Source organism: Rhea pennata, chromosome 16, assembly GCF_028389875.1.
Source record: "Rhea pennata isolate bPtePen1 chromosome 16, bPtePen1.pri, whole genome shotgun sequence".
In the NCBI taxonomy this organism is placed as follows: domain Eukaryota; kingdom Metazoa; phylum Chordata; class Aves; order Rheiformes; family Rheidae; genus Rhea; species Rhea pennata.
This window is the reverse complement of record NC_084678.1, coordinates 16,204,458-16,224,082: the sequence shown is the minus strand read 5'-3', so window position 1 is coordinate 16,224,082 and position 19,625 is coordinate 16,204,458. Positions and strand designations below refer to the sequence as shown.

The 19,625-nt window shown below is 49.0% G+C and overlaps 2 protein-coding genes across 2 annotated transcripts in view; both read left to right on the top strand.

Moving 5' to 3' along the window:
- Window positions 1–11,234, top strand: part of LOC134147671 (peroxidasin homolog) — a 45,055-nt gene extending 33,821 nt beyond the window's left edge. The window contains exons 14-23 of the mRNA XM_062589072.1: window positions 216–372; window positions 1,356–1,464; window positions 2,213–2,370; window positions 3,440–4,943; window positions 5,402–5,536; window positions 6,208–6,416; window positions 7,069–7,183; window positions 7,728–7,821; window positions 8,247–8,358; window positions 9,747–11,234. Of these exons, the coding sequence (XP_062445056.1) occupies window positions 216–372; window positions 1,356–1,464; window positions 2,213–2,370; window positions 3,440–4,943; window positions 5,402–5,536; window positions 6,208–6,416; window positions 7,069–7,183; window positions 7,728–7,821; window positions 8,247–8,336 (2,571 nt within the window). The 3' untranslated portion in view covers window positions 8,337–8,358; window positions 9,747–11,234. The remainder of the gene's footprint in view (window positions 1–215; window positions 373–1,355; window positions 1,465–2,212; window positions 2,371–3,439; window positions 4,944–5,401; window positions 5,537–6,207; window positions 6,417–7,068; window positions 7,184–7,727; window positions 7,822–8,246; window positions 8,359–9,746) is intronic.
- LOC134147951 (tyrosine-protein kinase Srms-like) lies at window positions 10,464–18,780 on the top strand. The gene is made up of 9 exons (XM_062589549.1): window positions 10,464–10,534; window positions 13,257–13,499; window positions 14,403–14,503; window positions 14,594–14,634; window positions 15,726–15,864; window positions 16,323–16,481; window positions 17,569–17,750; window positions 18,051–18,207; window positions 18,587–18,780. Exons 1-9 carry the CDS (start codon window positions 10,464–10,466, stop codon window positions 18,778–18,780), a joined length of 1,287 nt encoding a protein of 428 aa, XP_062445533.1.
- The last annotated feature ends 845 nt before the right edge of the window (window positions 18,781–19,625 follow it).

The following is a 19,625-nucleotide window of genomic DNA, read 5'->3' as shown; positions in this document are numbered from 1 at the left end:
GGAGCTGAACAAGGATGTCATTGCAGTGGGTTCAGTAAGGCAGGATCAGATGTGCTCGGTACCTTTCTGATTTTTCTGGAAGAGCAATGCTAACATCTGGTGGTGGGACTAGTTAATTGCATCTGTTGGTGGGTTTGCTGGGAAGGGTGAAGGCTGGGATGCGAGGAGGCTTTCCACACACTGACACCTTTTTTTGTCTTTTGATCGTGCAACAGGAGGGAATTCAGATCACAGAGAGCGGCAAGTTCCACGTAAGTCCAGATGGGACTCTCTCCATCCAAGACCTCGGCGTGGCTGATCAGGGCAGATACGAGTGCATAGCAAGAAACCCCTTTGGCTTCACCTCCAGTACGATGCAACTCACTATCACTGGTAGAGTATCTCCTGTGAAACTTGAGCACCTTCTCACTTCTCTTGATCTCATGTACAGGAGGGGTAATGCTGTATTAGTGCCTTTGCTTTGAAGGAAATTCTGTTAATTCTTTAACTTCTTTGCAGAGAGGTCATTCACAGACATGATCAGACAATCTTTATGGTGTAACCCCATACACCTCCCTGTTCCTCACTGTTGTCTCAGCTGAGATGCGATTGTGGAGTGCAAAGGAAAAGGTGTTATCTTAAACTACCTCCTGCAAGCCTGCTTCGTCTCACACCGCAGTGTGCTGACAGCGTACTGGTAGTTACTGCGTCTCTGCTGAGAGGCAGTAACTTATTAAAATGTGCTAACACACTCGCAAATCACTGTCTGATCGTAACCTCGTGCACTAGGGAGGGCAGAATGAGAACAACATTGTCAGTGCGAATATAGGGTTTTAAAAATTCGCTAAATCCCTTGGGGCTGGGAAATGAATCTCTAGTTTTCAAACTACATCTCTGTGTGTTAGGGAAGGCTGAACAGAAACAGTAATGAATAAAGAAGAGCACTCTTCTGCTAATCAAGAGGCCAAGTGTGGAAATTGTACTGCTTGGAGGGTAAGGAAGAACTGATAAGGAGAAAAATTCAAAGGCAAGAAGTAAGGTTAAAAACTTAAATAGGGGCATATTTCTCAAGCACACAGGAATAAGCAGCATGAATAGTGAGTAGCTTATTAGAGAGATTTAATATCATTTCCTATACGGGGATTGTGTGCAAGGAGCTGAGAATAATCTGTAACTTCTTTATTGTTTAAGGTTATTCATAAGATAATTTCTATGGTTTATGCCTGATTGATACCTCATGGTAATGGTGTTCTTCATGCAGTGGAAGTTACTATGATGCTCATACTGATCTGTAGATTTTCTTGAGCTTGTAAGAGAAATTAATAACGAAGTAAATTAAGAAATTGTTATTCTCTCTCTCTCTCCCTTTTGGACAGCCATGGATGTTGGTCGGAGTGGTGACATGTTTGTAGCGACATCAATACGGGAAGCCATCAGCAGTGTGGACCATGCTATTAATTCAACACGCACTGAGCTGTTTAGCAAGTAAGTGCATGAAGCACCAAGATCAGAGATGTGAAGCAGAACAGAGATAAAAGAGATGTTGAATGAAGCTTTTTGAAATCTTATTAGTGACAATCTATAAATAAAAGCTACAGTATTGTTTCAGTACTGAAGATTGAAGCTACACCATGTAGATCGAAGAATGCGATAGAGATTCATAACAGGAAAGTGTTTGGGATTCCGTCCTATATACTAATACCAACTTCTATTCATATATATCTGCTACATGCATTTTGTCAGCTGGAGTTGGCTCTAGAGACAATGTGTAGAAAAGAAAATAATCAGCATAGTCATTTTATAAATGCAACTTAGTGCAGAGTGAATAAAAATAATATAATTATAACCATTTCCTTAATGAAAAATGACTTCAGAGTGAATGGAAATTCCCTTCTCTTCTATCCAAAAATAAGGTTTTTATTGAAAAGATAAACAGTTGGGTTAAGCCAAAAAACCTCTGGATGTCAGCTATTTAAAAATGAAAAATACATTACTGAAACAGAAGAAATAGAGATGCTGAGGAAATTCAGTGTGTGCGTTTTCCTGGGGAAAAATATTCTGTCTTTAATCATCTGCAATATGCAGGCAAGCCGCATCATTCGTATGCACTAGATTTTGGGGTTGAGCACCAGACAAGGCTTAGAACCTGCCTCCTGCTGCCTGCAGTGTCTCCTTGCTCTGAACAACATACCCATTTTAATGTTTCTGCATCACTTTTGATTCCCTGAAACAGGCGCCCCAAGACTCCCAATGACCTTCTGGCTCTCTTCCGCTACCCCCGAGACCCCTATACTATTGAAACAGCCAGGGCGGGTGAGATCTTTGAAAGAACCTTGCAGCTGATTCAAGAACATGTGCAACAAGGCTTAATTGTGGATATGAATGTCACAGGTATAAAAGATGTATTTCCCTTCTTAATTCTGAACAGATTTCTGGAGAAGCATTAATTAAAGCAACAATTTATCCAGAAAGCTAAAATGTTCAACATTGTACCAAAAGTCCAGATCAGTTATGAGTATGTCAGGTAATGGGTTGGCAGGGTTGCAATTCTCTATCTTATATCTAATGATTTTTATAACAGCCAGAGGGCTGGTCTTGTGTCTAACTGTACCAATCTGGTACTCAGAAAACTGTAGTTCAGTTCCCTGTTTTGCTAAAGATATTGAGTGGCTATTAAAGCCATAATTCATCATAAATTCTTCATAAAAATATTTAGCCATCTACCTCCATCAATTCCAATGAGGACTGGGCACGTAAGTACCTTTCTGGGTCTGAGATTCAGCCCCTCTGCAGGGGGAAGAGAGACATTTCCCATATGTAACATCGACATTCTCATACAGTGCATGTTCCTACCTATACGTGTTAGTCGTCATGTACTTTTGAGAGCATAAATATTTTTGCATGTCTAGATCTATTCCAGCCTGCAAGCAGTCTCGCTCCAAGCTGCAGGTCTAGTCTGGGCTAGTCGGACTGCAACTTCTTATTCTCCTGGCCCCATCAGCATCCGCACAACTCAGCCTTATTCAGCGCTTCCGCGGAGCGTAGTGCCCGGCAGCCACTGACAGCTTCCCTGCTGCTTGTCCCGTATAATTTGGATGATCAGTTATGCTTGAGGTTGCAGTAATAACTCAGACATAAAAATAAACCTAGTGCTGACTGCAGAGTGGAGACCAAGAGCACCTCCACAGTTTGGTCTTGTTTAACGTCTTGGGTTTTGATCTCTGTGCAGTTTATACTAAACTTTTCTCCTTCTGTTACTTTCTCTGGGCCTGATATGATCCCGTGCTTGATTTACCTTGCATAAATCACATAGCAATACCAAGATCAGAGGTTAGGTCTTCATGCCTATCGCAAAAATGCCAGAAACAGATTCAAATCGGAGCCCTTACATGGGATGGCAGGAAGTAGGTGGCTAACATGGCCGTGGTCTGATGTGTTGCTTTTGCGTTTGCCTTTGCAGGCTATCGTTACAATGACTTGGTCTCCCCTCACTACCTGAACATGATTGCCAATCTTTCTGGCTGCTCTGCCCACCGCCGTACACCTAACTGCTCAGATATCTGCTTCCACAAGACGTACAGGACCCACGATGGCTCTTGTAACAACCTCCAGCATCCGATGTGGGGCGCGTCTCTCACAGCCTTCCAGCGACTCCTCAAGCCAGCCTACCAGAATGGATTTAACCTCCCCCGGGGATTTTCTTTGGCAGAAAACTCCAGGGACCTGCCTCTTCCATTACCTCGCCTTGTCTCCACTGCCATGATTGGGACTGAGACCATCACCCCAGATGACCAGTTCACTCATATGCTCATGCAGTGGGGCCAGTTTCTGGACCACGACATGGACCAGACAGTGGCTGCCATTAGCATGTCCCGTTTCTCGGACGGGGCACCCTGCAGCAAGGTCTGCAGCAATGACCCTCCTTGCTTCTCCGTCATGATTCCTGCGAATGACCCCCGTGTGAGGAATGGGCGCTGCATGTTCTTTGTCCGCTCGAGCCCTGTGTGTGGTAGTGGGATGACCTCACTGCTGATGAACTCTGTCTATGCCAGGGAGCAGATCAACCACTTGACCTCTTACATTGATGCCTCGAATGTTTATGGCAGCACTGAGCAGGAATCGCAGGAGCTGAGGGATCTAAGCAACCAGAATGGGTTGCTGAAGCAAGGGCAAGTTGTGCCCAGCTCGGGGAAGCACCTTCTTCCCTTCGCTGTGGGGCCACCCACCGAATGCATGAGAGACGAGAACGAGAGCCCTGTGCCATGCTTCCTAGCAGGAGACCACCGTGCCAATGAGCAGCTGGGTCTCACATCCATGCACACTCTTTGGTTCCGGGAGCACAACCGTATTGCCAATGAGCTATTGACCCTCAATCCCCACTGGGATGGAGATCTCATATATCACGAGGCACGGAAGATTGTGGGTGCCCAAATGCAACATATCACCTATGCCCAGTGGCTCCCCAAGATCCTTGGGGAAGCTGGAATGAAGATGCTGGGTGAGTACAAAGGCTACAACCCCAACATCAATGCGGGAATCCTCAATGCCTTCGCCACCGCTGCCTTCCGCTTTGGCCACACCTTGATCAACCCCATCCTGTACCGACTGAATGAAACCTTCCAGCCCATCCGCCAAGGCCACATCCCTCTGCACAAGGCCTTCTTCTCCCCTTTCAGGATCACACAGGAAGGTGGGATTGACCCCCTCCTCCGCGGGCTGTTTGGGGTGCCTGGGAAAATGCGAGTACCCTCAGAACTCCTCAACATGGAGCTGACAGAAAAACTCTTCTCAATGGCACACTCGGTCTCACTGGACTTGGCTGCTATCAATATCCAAAGAGGGCGAGACCATGGCATCCCACCTTACAATGATTTCAGGGTCTTCTGCAACCTCTCATCTGCACAAGAGTTTGAGGACCTCAAAAATGAGATAAAGAACTTGGAGATCAGGGAAAAGCTCAGGAGGTACAGTAGCCTGGCCAGGCTTGGAGGCATCACAGTCACTGAAACTCAGTCTGTGAGAAGTTACTGCTCTTCCTGTCAAATAACCTCCCTTAGATATTATTACCCACAGATGTTCAGATAGGATAATAGCTTTGGTTTAAGAGTGATGCAAGAATAATTAGGCCTCTCTGAGTGATCAGTCTAGTTCTGAGTGGAATGTCATCAGGAACTGGTGCGGTATAATTTGGAAGCAGATTGAGCCTTGGAGCTATTTTCCAGTGAGACTAAATTGCATCTTATCTGCACTGGCTGACATTAGTTTACTCTTTCTAAGGCATAGCCACTGTTTTTCAGATAAGACTATTAAAATGTTGTCCGGATGAGTTCCTTGTGTACTCATTCCTAAAATGTAATCAGGTTTCTTTTGTCTTCACTCTTTGATAGTCCCTTACTTTTTTTTTTAATCTTTTATTCTGAAGCTTATATGGAACTACCAAAAATATTGACCTGTTCCCAGCACTGATGGTGGAGGATCTTGTCCCTGGTACCAGAGTTGGACCAACACTGATGTGCCTGTTAACAACGCAGTTCAGAAGACTAAGGGATGGAGACAGGTACTGTAATTAGAATCAACCCAGAGTCTATGGTATTCTACCTGGGGAGGTTGGCTCCTTGCAGGAAATGTGGAGGGAACAGAACTTATGATTTTCTCTAATTGTTCCTCATCTTGTGATACAGGGAAAGATCTCCTCTGTCCAGTGCATTTGCAACAGGACTTGCAACAGTTACAATCCTTTCCTGATTTAATAATTTCCATTCCACTGTATGACACCAGACACTGTTGAACATATGTCCAATGTTTCATGAAAATGCTAGAACATCTCTCAGGGAGCTTCCTCCTCATTCCCATTTGCTGCTCATGCTAGCATCACTTCTTTTCCTGGTGATGCACTTAGGGCCGGTGCTTTATGGACCCACCGACCCATGTCCTAATTGCTACAGTAGAGTTGTCTGAGCCTCAGAATTCCCATGCAAGTGATTGTATCTGGAGTAAGTGGTGTCACTCTGCAGCCCAGATCAGCAACTCACAGGGATTCATGTGAAGCCCTCCTACAGGCAGGCCCTGCTTGCAGTTTAACATAGCATGCGAAACTGGAATAGAAGCTCCTTTTGAGAGGTCTGTGTGCTGTCTCACAGGTGTAGGGCAACTCTTCTCCCTCTCAGCCCCATTTATCCATCGTTGTCTTGTACTCTTGAGTCACACTATGATCTGCAAATTCTGCAGATTTTGGTACGAGAATCCTGGGGTCTTCACGCCAGCACAGCTAACTCAGATCAGACAGACATCCCTTGCTCGTATCATCTGTGACAACAGTGACCACATTCAACAGCTCCAGAGAGACGTCTTCCAGGTGGCATCATACCCGCAGGGCATGGTTGGTTGTGAAGAGATTCCGGCAGTGGATCTCCGCTTGTGGCAGGATTGTTGTGAGGGTAGGAATGAGGCCATTCTAGCACCGACTGACGTGGGGATGATTCTGGATGGCACTCCCATTATGTTGTTGCTTTATGTAACATGTTTGGAGCTGGTTTAATGACACACTTCTCTGTGGGAAATAGAGCGGTGAGGCAAATGGATGCAAAGAGGAAAATAGCTGCCTCAAATCTGACTGAAGGTCCACCTAGTTCAGGGCTTCTGTTTCACGCTCAGGCAAAAGCTCATGCTCAGGGCAAGAGACTAAAACAGGGCATGGGCACAGTGGTCCCTACAACTGAGGAACTTAGAGCTACAAAATGGCATTGAGGGCACTGTGTTTAATCATGACTTGTGGATTTACCTTCTGGCTAGCCTATCTGAGCCATCCCCGTTTCTGGCTTCCACAACATCCTATGGCAACGAAACCTCCAGCTTAATAGTGTGTGGAAGTTGTAACATCTCTTCTGGTTTGTTGCTAGCCTCTAGGCAGCTCTCAGAGCCCCCCTGTTCTGATGAATGCTCGTTCATATACCTTTGCAGTCTCCTTCCCTCTAGCGTAACCGACTTGTGGAGGGTGGACAGTGAAGGAGGGTAGCGCTGCTTTGTTCACAGACAGTTCAAGCCAAATGGTTCTGAATGCTCATTCCAGATTCTCCCTTCCTTCCCAAGACTGCCAGACACGTGGACAATTCAAGGCTCTTTCTCAGCGGTTCCAAAGCAAGAGATCTCCCAGATTCAGCTACCCAGAAGAAAACCCTTCTAAGCACAAGCCTGCATTTCCCAGGTCTGGTAGATCCATCTTTTTATACCTCCACTATCTGAGGAGTAGGAGAAGTGTGTAATAACTCTTGTCCATTCAGGCTTTTGAAATTGGCATTCTGCACTGAGGCCTGGAGATCAGGAGTGTTTCAGTAACTAAATACAGAGCTTGATGCAAAGTCCTCTAACAGGAGTAAGGGTATTTTTCCTTTGTTTGAACAGCCACCAGATGAAGCTCTGTCTTACTGAGAGGACATGTGAATACTCTTGCTGATCCTTTGTCCCTGTTTACCTTCACAGTCCTGGGAGAATGATGGAGAAGACCATTTTAGGGACAGGTTTTGAAAATCCTCAAAACTGTTTCTAACCACATGTAACACTAGCCAGGGGATTTAGGCAACTCAGGCAGTAATGTGAATGTTTGGTTGGCATCTCTTGGCATGTCGGCCCTCCTGTGGCCATTTTGGTGCTTAATCTGAGGATGATGGTAGAGAAAGTAGAACAGTTCTCCTGACCAGGAAGTTGACATCTCCATTATCTCAAAATTTACTTTCTATCTCCGACTTCAGAAATGAGGTGCCTTCTCCAAGCCCTTCCTCCAGAGAGAATCTTGAGTCCCTTGTGGCCGAACTAGAGAAGACAGTTGCTTCCCTACAGAAACAGGTAAAATTTTGTGTTCCAGTATTTGTCTTCTGTGGAGCCACACCATGAGCAGGATTTATCTGCGAGCTATGGAAGTTGGCAGCCTCTGCAGCTGCTGTGCATTTAAGAGCCAACAGCAACACTCTGATCAGAGGGAACTAGCAATCAGGTAGAGAAGAAGTAAAGTAAGGAGAGAAGAGACGAAGCTAAGCTCATACCTCTACAGTTGCAAGGTGAGATGCAAGTCTGAACCTTCAGAGAAGGTAACTTGAGCTGATATTAATTTGTTTGGGGGCAAGTGAAAGATCATCTGTATGATCAGTTTTGGCAGCTCAAATGATGAATGGTGATTAAATTGTACTTGCCTGGATGCCTCTCAGGTCTGATATTTGGCATGAGGGGGGTAGAATAGCTATAACTAATGTTTTTTGTGTCATCCCTGATAGGTAAATGTACTAGAGAGTCAGCTGAGGTGGCACCACAGGAACACTAGCACGTATGGACAGGGGAAGAGGACTGGAGACAGAAAAAGATAACCATGTTACCCGTTCATACAAGGTCAGCATGTTTGCCCTGAGCTGGGCTTGGGTCCAACAAGTAGATCAAAGCAACATTGCTGAGCAGATGGTGGGACACCTGAACAGTCTTCATGTACATAAAAGACTGTTGCAGAAAGGAATGGAGCAATCCAGTGATGAATGGGACAAGAGTAATAGACACCAGCAGGTTAGACACCATTTCTAACAGTAATGATTAGTGAGCCACTAGAGAGGGTTGTCTGGGGACATTGTGGCATATCCATTCCTGGAGGTCTTCCTGGAGGAAGAACTGGTTTGGCAAAGATGGGGAAAGACATAAGTATGGGATAGACTGGATGAGGTCTCTCTCAGGCCTTTTCTCCTGGGACTCTGGGCATATTTCTTCTAGCAGCACTTAATACCACAACCCCAAATCCAACAGCCTCCTTGGGAGCGATATCACAGACGCAGTCATGGAGTAGATGGACTGGTTCCTCCTCAGTGTATCAAGGACATCTGGCAGATGGAGCAATCCCTTATTTGCTTATGCATTGGCAGAGATTTCTCCCCCAGGAACTGAGTCGCTATGCACGTCTCTTCTGAGAGCACCAGTCCCCTGTTGGCTCAGCACTAGCCAAGGGAGAGAGACGGTTCAAGTGTGCACGTAGAGTCACTGTAAGCACCTGGCAGTGGGGACTCCTGCTGCCGTTCATCTGTGGCAGGGTCAGTCTCCAAGGTGCTGGTAGAAGGCTGCAAGTCCTCGTTCACTGTACGTAGGGGCAATGGGGAAACAGAATGAGTTTCTTTAATCCTAGTTTCCGTGAATGTGTCTGCAGCCTTGAGAGAGAGAGAGGGTGAACAGCTCAGTGGCACCTACCAGTCTGGAGGAGGTGTTTAATTGTTTTTATATGTCACAAATGGCTACTCCAGGGACAAGAGCAGACGACTTATGCAGAAATGCTGTTCTACCAGGCAGTCTGTGCTGTAATGAGCATCCTCTGGAAGTCAGGTCACAGGTGAGGGCAAGCAAAGGCTGGTTTGCCCAGATAATCTCAGTGGAAAGCAGAGGGGGAAGCCTGTAGACTCACCACACTGGTTTCCAGTCTGATTTTATATTGTGGGTCCTTGCAGACTTTCTGGTGGAACATCAATCCTCTTTAGAAATTTTACAACCATATTATGGTTGTATGCATATGACACTTGTGAATTAGCTTTTTCTTGTCATGTTTTGCAGATCCTTGAAGAGCACTGGGAGGGGGGAGAAGGGGGTGTTCACAGAGTTTGTCAGAAGTATCTCCTTGATTTTAAAGAGCTATTACTGTTTTCATACTGCAGTCGCACATGCCGCAGACCTGCCAGACACTGTAGAAACAGCAGTCTCTACCTCAAACACTCTCCAATACAGCTTGCTTTCCCGTGCCGTTTCAGGTGCCCCGTGACCTGCACTCCTGCTCTCCACCAGCCAGTCCGATCCCCGCCTAAAGGGCTCCAAACCAGCAGCCTGCAAGACCCAGCAATGCTCTGCCTCCTCTCACACCTCCTGTATGGCTCCCTGTCCCAGGACGACTGTACTTCTGCCTGTACCAAACCCTCTGCACTGACTGTTTGAGCCCCCTCAGCCGCTGACTGTTTCTATGCTCGTCAGCCTCCAGGGAATAGGCTCTCCCTCTGCACTGCCCCATTTAATGCTGACAGACTAGCAGTCTGCCAAGATGCCGCTTTCTACCATAGTCTGCAGCACAGGAAATGGAGGAGAATTGAAGCTGCTTTAGTGCCACTGTTCTGCTTTTCTCTTTTTCCCATGCAATGCTGTCATCATCCACCACCTCTTGTCTGCAATGTCCCATGGCACCCAGGCTAAACAATTTATTAAGAGGCAAAATCTTTCTCAGATAATCTATCCCCAAGTTTTGGTGCCAGGAAGCCCCTGGAGTAATCTTACTGTGGTTCAAAAAAAAATTAAACATTATGTCCTCTTATGCCAGCAAAAAGAGCAAGAACAGCCGCAGGGCGCTGGAAGGCACCGTTGGCTGGGCTTGAGTTCGTGCCGGCAGCAACGAGATAAACCCAACGCTTAGGGAATCTTCTGGCTGTTTGGATGCCTCCAAACGAGATACCAGAGGCAGAAGAGCACAGTGGCCCACGATGCTGAGATCAGCCACTGTGCTTTGCCAACCACTCGCTAATGAGTGGAGCGTCCTCGATTATATTACCGTGTGAGTGAATCTGCTGTTATGTGCCCAGTGCTAAGAAGCTTTTTCCTAAACATGAACTGCATTCTCTAAATTTCTACACTTCGGGTTTTTAATTGGATTTGTGTTTCTCCTCCTCTTTCTCCCAAAAGGCTCGTAGCTGGAAGATGTATTTAGAATGTGAACGTAAGAGGACCTGAAACAGAACCTCAGATAATTAAATGTAATGGGCCCTCATTAATGGAGGGGAGCTGCTGGTTTCCATCAATTAGTACGGGAGAACACTGTGTGCAGTATTTGACACACTGATGAATGCAAAGTGCTGTTGGTGTTTATTGCTCCCAGGTGCTCTGCAACTAAACCAGGACTGTGTAACCAGCTGAACTGAATAGATGTTATGGTTTTGTTGCTCTTTTGAGGTGCTTTTTAGTGGTGCTAGAACAAAAGTCCCTGTATATATCTACCATAGCCCAAAATCTGTGGTCAGCTTGGATTTTAATACATCAATGCAAACTAGTTGCAGGGACTAAGAGAAATACTTGATCCTTTAGACTCTGCTTTCCTTTCTTTTTCACTTCTCTTCCTATGTCCTTCCTCTTCCTTCCCACAGTGCAAGAATCAGAAACTTTTAGGAATATGCCTGTTCTTTCTTTCTCTCTCCCTCCCTCCTTTTTTTTTCTTTTTTTTTTTTTTAAAGGTGTTTTGTAGTTCCAAAGGGATTTAAAGCAGCAGGGATGCTCCTGGAAGTTAATAGGAAAATAAAAAAATACTAAAAAAAAAAAAAAAAGGTTGTGAGTTATCAGCTGTTTCCTAGTGTGGGATTCTGAGCTGTGTGTGCATGTCCTGTGTAGAGAGAGGGGAGGTTGCAGCGATGAGTGTGTTATGCATGTCTGATAGGTTCAGCTCAGAGGTAGTATTTAGCCCTCAGGGCTGTTTGCTGTTATCAAATACTCTTTCATTTAGGTGCAAATCAAGATCCAAAGCTTTGCATGTTACAGGTCGGCTGCACTTGTCTATCACTTGTACTACTGGAGCATCTGATCTGGCAAAGGTCAATAAGGGTAAATCAGTCTCCAGTCTCGTCTGCAAACCACGAGTTTACCAAGTCCCCATTCAAAACAGCAGAATAAAAACCTTCTGTGTTTGACCTAATCAGATAATCTCCCTAAATGCATAAGCAAGCAGGCCATTTTCCTCCTGATGGAGCGTGACATGAGGAGCAGAAGTGCTGTGGAAATACATCAGGAGTGGGTGTCCTCCACGTTTTTCCCACGTTTGCCAGCTCTGATGCCCCCCACCCTCTCTTCCTACAGCCAAGCTAAAAGTGAGGAAAATACACCCAGAGATTAAACAGCGGTGCACAACGCCAAGAGCAAGGCTGTGTGCTGGGCAGGTGGGGCAAGACCTTGGGGAATGCTCCATGTATCCAAGAGCTACTTTCTGGCATGGAGGGAGCAGAATATTTTGTTAAAGACTCCCTGCTCCTGTGCAGCGGTGGCCGAGTGCCCTCCTGGAGCACTGGGTGCTCCTGCTCCTCCTGTGCGGGAGAAGGGTGGGGCCCAAATGTTCAGCTCTAGCTTTTGCAGCTTGTTTGGCCATCGCGGGACACCCAGGAAGCAGCCTGCAGCAGGCCCCTCGCTGTTCACCCAAGCACTGGACCGGTTTGTTCCTCGTATACCGTGCAGCATCTTTCAGTTTGTTTTTCTAATATCCGTGATTTTATTTACTATAACAAAAATGCCTTTCTGCAAATACTAGACATAGGGTGGTTTGCCAGTCTGGCATCCTAAAGAGAGTTTGTCATCAGAAAAAATAAAACCTTCTCAAAGTCACTTGTGCAGCAGTGGCGCGTCTGCGTGTGCCCACCCATGCAGGGAAAGGCTCTTTGAGGGACATCAAGAGCAGCCCTCAGCCCAGGCCAGTGCAATAAATTTCTGCTCTTTAACCAGTCTCTTCCAAAAACGAAGCTGCGCACCCAAGTCTGCTACACGGACCGGTTACAGCGGAGGAGGATCACAGTCGCAGGCTCAAGCGCAGGAGCAGGGTTCCCGGAGAGCGGGTGGCACCGAGGATTGCCAGCCGAAAACCTGGAAACCCTTAAGGGACAAAACCCATGCAGGGAGCACGTGGAACTGTGATTTTTTTTTTTCATTTGAGCTGCGATCTTGAGACAGTTTATGCTGCGTATGCCAGGCACGAGGTGTAAATCGCCGGCCTTCGGCGGACGCTTGAATTTGACCTGCCGTGCTGGCTTTCAGCACCCGCGCCGGAGCGCGACCGGGCTCCGGGTGCGCTCGGCCGCCGGCGCCGGGCGCTCGGCGCCGCGAATCGATGACCAAGCAGCAGCTCTCCAAACCCCATCAGATCTCTTGGAGGGTATTTCTCTACTTTGTTTTAACTCTTGCACGTTTGTGGATGCAATTATTTTCCTTTGGAAAAAAAAACACTTTCCTCCACAAGTGCAATCAAGATTATTAACTGGAGTCTGGTACTTGTCACAAGAGCTGCTTAGAGAACAGAGCTGCGTTCACCGGTGCTCTAGTAATGAGCATGAGAGCACACTTTAAAATAATAATTAAAAAAAAAAAAAGGAAAAAAAAGCAGCTCCTTTCTCCTCCTTCGAGTGCAGCCAGCCTTACCCCAAGGAGCAGCTTCCAGCTGTGCTCGCCAGCTGTGTGGGCAGGTCTGAGCGGGTGGCTGCCGCCTGCAAACCCATCCCACCCGATCCGAGTTTCGCTTTCGGCAGCGGGCAGGTCCCCGCGCCACGGAGCGGGTGCCTCGTCCCAAAGTCCTCTCTCTTTATCGCTTTATACGCTTTCGCAGCCCGGAGCGCGGACGAGCTGAGCGTTAGCGCAGGGGACAAGCTGCGTGTCCTCAAGGAAGAGGGCGAGTATGTCTCAGCCAGGAGGCTGCGGGGGGAACCGGCCACGGGTTACGTTCCTGCGACGTACGTGGCCAGTCTGAGCCAGGGAACCTCTGCTCGCCGGCCGTAAGTACCCGGGCTCGGCTCCGGCGTGCGGACGGTGGGTTTCCGACAGCAGCCGCTGCCCCGCGGCCCCTTCCGAGACGGGGATCGCACCAATACGGCCGTGGTGAGACCTTGCTGGTGCAGCTTGCGCCTCGCTGCACGGAATAACCCGCCCGCTGCTTCTCCGGCTCCTCTCCCCCCAACCAGGATCGGGAGGAGACGTTGGCTGGCTCAGCCCGGAGCTGGAGCTGCCCGTGGCTGGAGCAGGAGAAGGCAGGTCCAGGCAAGGTTTTCGCTGACGAGCTTTTGCTCGTAGGCAGGAATTTGGTTGTATCCACGAGCCACAGGTCAAAGAGGAGACTCAGGACAGGCTGAGATCTGGCCAGCTTGCGCCAACGGTGCAACGGTGACTGTCCTGCCACCGCCGCAGGCAGCCTCTCCCCGCGCCCGTCCGCCCTTCCCTGCCGGGCGGGCAGCAAGGGCCCTTTGCCCCCTCCCGTAGTGGACATGGACTCGATTGCCTAAAGCAGCGGCTTTAGGAGCCCCCAGGGCTCACGCGGTGGTTCGATGGCAAATGACGCCCCTGCTCCGGCGATCTAAAAGAGCCCGGCGATCTCGCAGAGGGCCCGCGGAGCAGGTCTGAGAGAGGCGCTGGCCCTTTGCTGGCGTGTCTGACGGCGGTGCTGGCCTCCCTCATTAGAAAAAAAAAATGAGGCAATATTTTGCACTTAGGACGTTTGCAATAAAAGCGCAAATGTGCAAAGAGGCCAAAGCCAGTAAACGCCCCGTCCCCAAGCCCTGTCCCTGGCAAGGGGCTCCGGCACGGGCACGCTGGCGCGGCAGCTCCGGGCGGGCAGTTCTCCCGCGGCTGCGACCTCGTGCCCGGACTCCCAACGCTGACCGGCCTCCGCTCTCCCTCCACAGCTGGTATTTCGGCAAGCCCAGCCGCAGCGAAGCCGAGCGGCTCCTCCTCTCGCCTCCCAACCAGCACGGCTCCTTCCTCGTGCGGGAGGAGAAGGACCGGGGCGGGGGGGGGGGATGGATAAGCCGCGGGGCTAAATCGCGCGGTGTGGGAGCACGGCCCTGAGCCGGCCCCGCCGCGCTCCTCTCCGCAGTGCGAAAAGAAGATGAAAGTCACTCGATATTTACTCATCCGGTTAGTCTAGCCGGCTGAGATTTAGTCTTTCATAAACTGAACGTTAAAACCGCCCTGGTAGCAAACTACCAGCTTTTCCTCCGCTGAGCCGCGCCAGGGCTGGGCACGGCGCCCGCCGGGCCGTTGGTCCGGTTGTCCTGCTCAGGCCGCAGCACACGGGCTTTTCTCTGCGTCAAAGACCCCCCCCCCAAACCATCTTGTTACAGGTCCCTTCGGCTCTGAGTCTGCACGTACCAGATCTTCCAAATTTATTCTAGAGTGTAACAAGAACACATTCCTTTTATATATTTTTTGTGCCAATTAATGTAGCACACACAAATCCAATTAGAGTATTAATCCTAAATTGCCAACTCACTTCCCGATTAGCACATGCCGTTCACCGATTATGACTTAGAAAAAAAAATTAAACGTGTGAATAATTCAAAAGTGAAATTGAAAGGCATGAGATTAAAAAAAAAGAAATGCTCCAAGAATTGAAGTCGAAATCAGCCACAACCTGCAACAGTAATTCTTTCCTTTTTTTTTTTTTTTTTTTTTTTTTTTTTTTAAATTGATGGAAGCAGATGTCTATGGGAAATGGAGAACAGCTATCTATCTTTGGTGGCTGATTTGGAGTGAATTATAACTTGAATCTCTCCTGAACAGCAAAGCCAAGTTTTAATCAGCTCCCTTGGCTTGCAGCGGCAGATGAAATGGCCTCTCTCAGCTGGGCGACTTTCAAGCAAAAGCTCCATTGCAACAATGGCTACTTTGTGCTTCTTATATGGTCCAAATTTTTCCCAAGAAAAAACTAAGGTTGCCCAAATTCTTGGTATTTCACAGAGCCTCCAAAAGCTCTTCCTTTGTGCACTCTTGGGTCTGAGATGTTTCCACCAAGCGGCCACTGCAGAGGGTTCCCCATGTCTTATGTGCCCCAAGTGAAAAATTTTAGCTGAGTTGAAGGGGATGCACACTTTGCAATGCAAGTGCAAGTCAAGTGGTGGAGCACCATGCTCTGGTCACTCCTTCGTGACACCAAAAGCTTGTCCAGGGTCTTGCAGTCAGGTACTATCTGGCTGGACAGTTGAGCATGCAATGCTCGTTTCACACAGGTGCCACTTGAGAGAGACGGATGGGAGCGCCCGCGCTGGGAATTCACCCTGAGGAGGAAGTTGGGCGAAGGCTACTTTGGAGAGGTGTGGGAAGGACTGTGGAGGAACACGGTGCCGGTGGCTATCAAGATCATAAAAGGTGTGTGGAGGAGGAGGCAGTAAATGTTAATGATGCCCTACTCAGTCTGATTTCTCTGCTGCATCACCCCCTTTGCTTTCATATCCCTCTTCATTGCCATCTTACTAATCAAATTGTGGTAGGACCTGACAAATAGCCATTGGACTGTGTGTGTATGGAACCACCTAAACGTGGACTGGCACCTTTATAAAATGGCTCTGTTCGGTGGGTTTGTGGTAAATGGGTGCATTCTCCCTGATGAGACTATGATCCTGAAAGTAGCATCCAAAGCCCTGTGGAAAATATCGCTTGGGTGTTTGGATCTGAGAAGCAGATTTGGAGATATGGTGCTTGAAAACAGGGGTGGCCTATGGGAAGGAAAGAGGTCCTCACTCGAGAGAGGAGATGCTGTCCTCCCAGCATCTCACCCTCCGAGTGAGAAAATCCCTCACAAAGGCTGAGCTGGCTTTCTACCTCAGCTGACATGAAGGCAGAAGATTTCACCAAGGAGATTCAGAACCTGAAGCGCCTGAGGCATGAGAAGCTAATCCAGCTCCATGCCGTGTGCTCGGTGGACGAGCCAGTGTACATCATCACCGAACTCATGCGGAAAGGCAACCTCCACAGCTACCTCAACAGTGAGTACCAGTGCACGAGCACCAGGAGGGAGCTGGGAGAGGTCCTCCAGAGGCAGCACTTCTTTCTAAGTACCCACACTCAGCAGGGGCTTTCCACACCCCAGAATAACCTTACAAACCCAGATGAAGACCGTAAGAGAGAGTGAGCCCTGTTTCAGCCTTATTTAGGCCTGTGCTAATGCAGAGCAATCCACAGGTGTTCAGCAGAGATGCTCTTTGGTGACCCGCAGTTCCTGCACGGGCCAGGTTAGGTCCGATCAGCCACTTCAGAGCCCAGCTGTGCTGCTGGGACCTTTCATCCCACCTTTCTCACTGGACAGTGGGCTATCAGCACTCGGCAGCACTTGTTTGGGGAATGCTGCCTCTGTTCTGAATGACGTTGCCAAATCTTGCTGTGGATAGGCAACACATTTTTGTTCACGTGCAGAACCGATAACAGGGCAGGCCTCTACTCAGTGCCTGGTGAGTCAGCCCTTCAACATCTCAAAGAAGAACATGCTTGTGGTATTTATTTTTCTACTCCTTTCTTTTCTTTCATGCCTGACCTGGTAATCAGTCTTGAAGGGCAAAAAGACAAACAGCTCCCACCAAGAAAGACCTGTTTTTCTACTGCATATGCCCCACTCCGCTCCTGCACTAAGTAATTTGACCTAATTTGTTGTTAGGGCTCCAACAGTATTTGGTGTCAGAGGAGCAGGAGCTCACAGGTAGGACAGGGTGAGAGGCCTGGCTGCCAGGTTGGACCCAGGCATGGCAGAAGGTCACCTTTAGCTTTGAACTAGTTAAAGACAGCTGCTTCCTTACTGCAACCCAGGATGCTCTCAAAGCTCAACCAAGTCCAGTTCCTCAGGAGCGCTTGAGACATGCTGAACTTCACACACATCACAGTAAAGACAGTTAGGAAGAACCTCAAATTCAAGTTCAATTTGGTGTGATGCAGACATGTAACACAGATTTTACATATTCCTCCACAACAGTTTTGCCCATGTTGCCTACACTGGGTCTCTTTCCAAACCAGAAGGCACTAGAGCCCCTGAAATAGGTATTGCTAGATTGCCTTAAACATGTGGTTCTCCTGGGTTAACAGGTCCTGAAGGGAACTCCCTGGGCACCTCCCACCTGGTCAACATTGCCTGCCAAGTGGCAGATGGGATGAGGTACCTGGAAGAGAAGCACATTGTTCACTGGGACTTGGCAGCCAGAAACATCCTGGTGGGAGATGAACTCACCTGCAAAATCGCTGATTTTGGACTCGCCCGGCTCCTCAAGGTCAGCCAGCGGGAAGCTGCAGGTCCTTCCCATTACCCAGCACCACAGAGCAACTCTGCACCGCTTTGGTACAGCAGCAAGAGCTGCAGCTGGCCACAGCCTTCTCTGCTCTGCTCTCCCTTCCCCATCCTGTGTCATGGGCAAGGCCCAGACAGCAGGTCCACACCACCGGGTCTCATCCCAGTGAGCGCTGACATTGAAAGGCTAAATGCACACTGAGACCCAGCTTTCACCTGCGGCTTTTCCAGATGAAGCAGCTGTGTTCACAGCGCTCTAGACCCATATCCCATTTCTTTTCAGGATGATATTTATTCCACCAGCAGCAGCACAAAAATCCCAGTGAAGTGGACAGCCCCGGAGGCAGCAAACTACCATACCTACTCCTTGAAGTCCGATGTTTGGTCCTATGGGATTCTCCTCTACGAAGTCTTCACATATGGGCGGATCCCATATGAAGGTAGGGCTGACGGGTCCCCCCAGCTTGCCAAGGGGGTGGGGAGCTGCTGTGCCACCTCCTGCTGTGCTCCCCTCCTCACACCAGGCAGCTTGCTGGTGGCTCCCTGACGTGCTGAAATCCAGTATGCCACGAAGGCCTTGTCGTATTGTCTCTTCCCCATCTGTAACTGATGTGGAAGCAGCTTCTGGAGCCTGCAAAAATTACTGTCCAACCTGGAAGATGCTTCAGTAACTGCCATTGTCACTGCTTGCAGAAGAGGCTGGTGGGAGTGTGGAGAGCTGGAGGTGCTGAGGGCTGCCTGACCTCCTACCCCCAGGGCATCCTTTGGGGATGGGTCAGTGGCACGAAGAGTTAGGGGAAATCTTCTCTTTCCTTGCAGGAACGACAAACCAGGAAACCATACGGCAAATCACCAGGGGCTACCGTCTTCCCCGGCCGAGCACCTGCCCTCCCGAGATCTACGTCATCATGCTGGAGTGCTGGAACGGCAACACGGAGGCACGGCCCACCTTCTGCACACTGCGCGAGAGACTCGGCTTCATCTACAGACGGGTGCTCGGGTCTCTGTCCTGAGGGCAGCCTCCTCCCACCACCCTTCCTCCAAACTCACCTACAGACCGACTCTTGCCAAATGGGTCCTTCCTTTCGGTTTGCCCTCAGACATGGCTCCAAGGAATACACATCTCTGGAAAGAGCCCGTGGTCCCTCTTGCTGAGGACGTGGGCAAGTGGCTGAGGGAAAACGAAATGAGTTTTGGCGAACTCTTGCTGTCGCCTGGCTGAGCAGCAGGCTTGAAAAGCAACGTGCTAGCAGAGGCATCCTTCAGAAAGTACATCTTCCTTCAGCCCGCAGGGTGGGAGTTCGCCTGCCACTCGCCGTGCCCAGAGTGAAGGTTTGCAGTTTGTGTCCATCTGTGGCTCTGCTGGATTCACTTACAGTGTCCGGTGTATTTATCAATAAATGTGTGTGCATCCATTCGCATGCCGCACGCCGCCCTCGTCACGCTCCCGCACGCTGTCACGCTGGCTGACACTGGTCCTTGAGGCATTGCACTGGTTTGGGTAGTGGTCTCTGATCGGCTTGATATTCTGTCCTCTCCTCCGTGCCCTGAATGCAGTAATTTGCAGCAAATCCCATTTTTGCAGCCCTTCTGCAACCACACAGCTCTAGAACCATCTTTCTGCCTCTGTCGCCTCCACTCGTCCGAGTGTGCATCAAGCCTTCAGGTGCCTCTGGCAGTCCCCTCTTCCCTGACAGCTAAAGCCTCTGCAGCAGCAGCTCTCTGCCCCACAGGGCCAGCTCACGGAGCAGGAGCCCTGCCCTACGGGCTGCTCTGCTCCAGCGCCTTGTCTTTGCCACCATCTTGTGGTTATTTCAAGTATAGCTGAGGTGAGACGAACAAAAAAGTCTATTTCTTG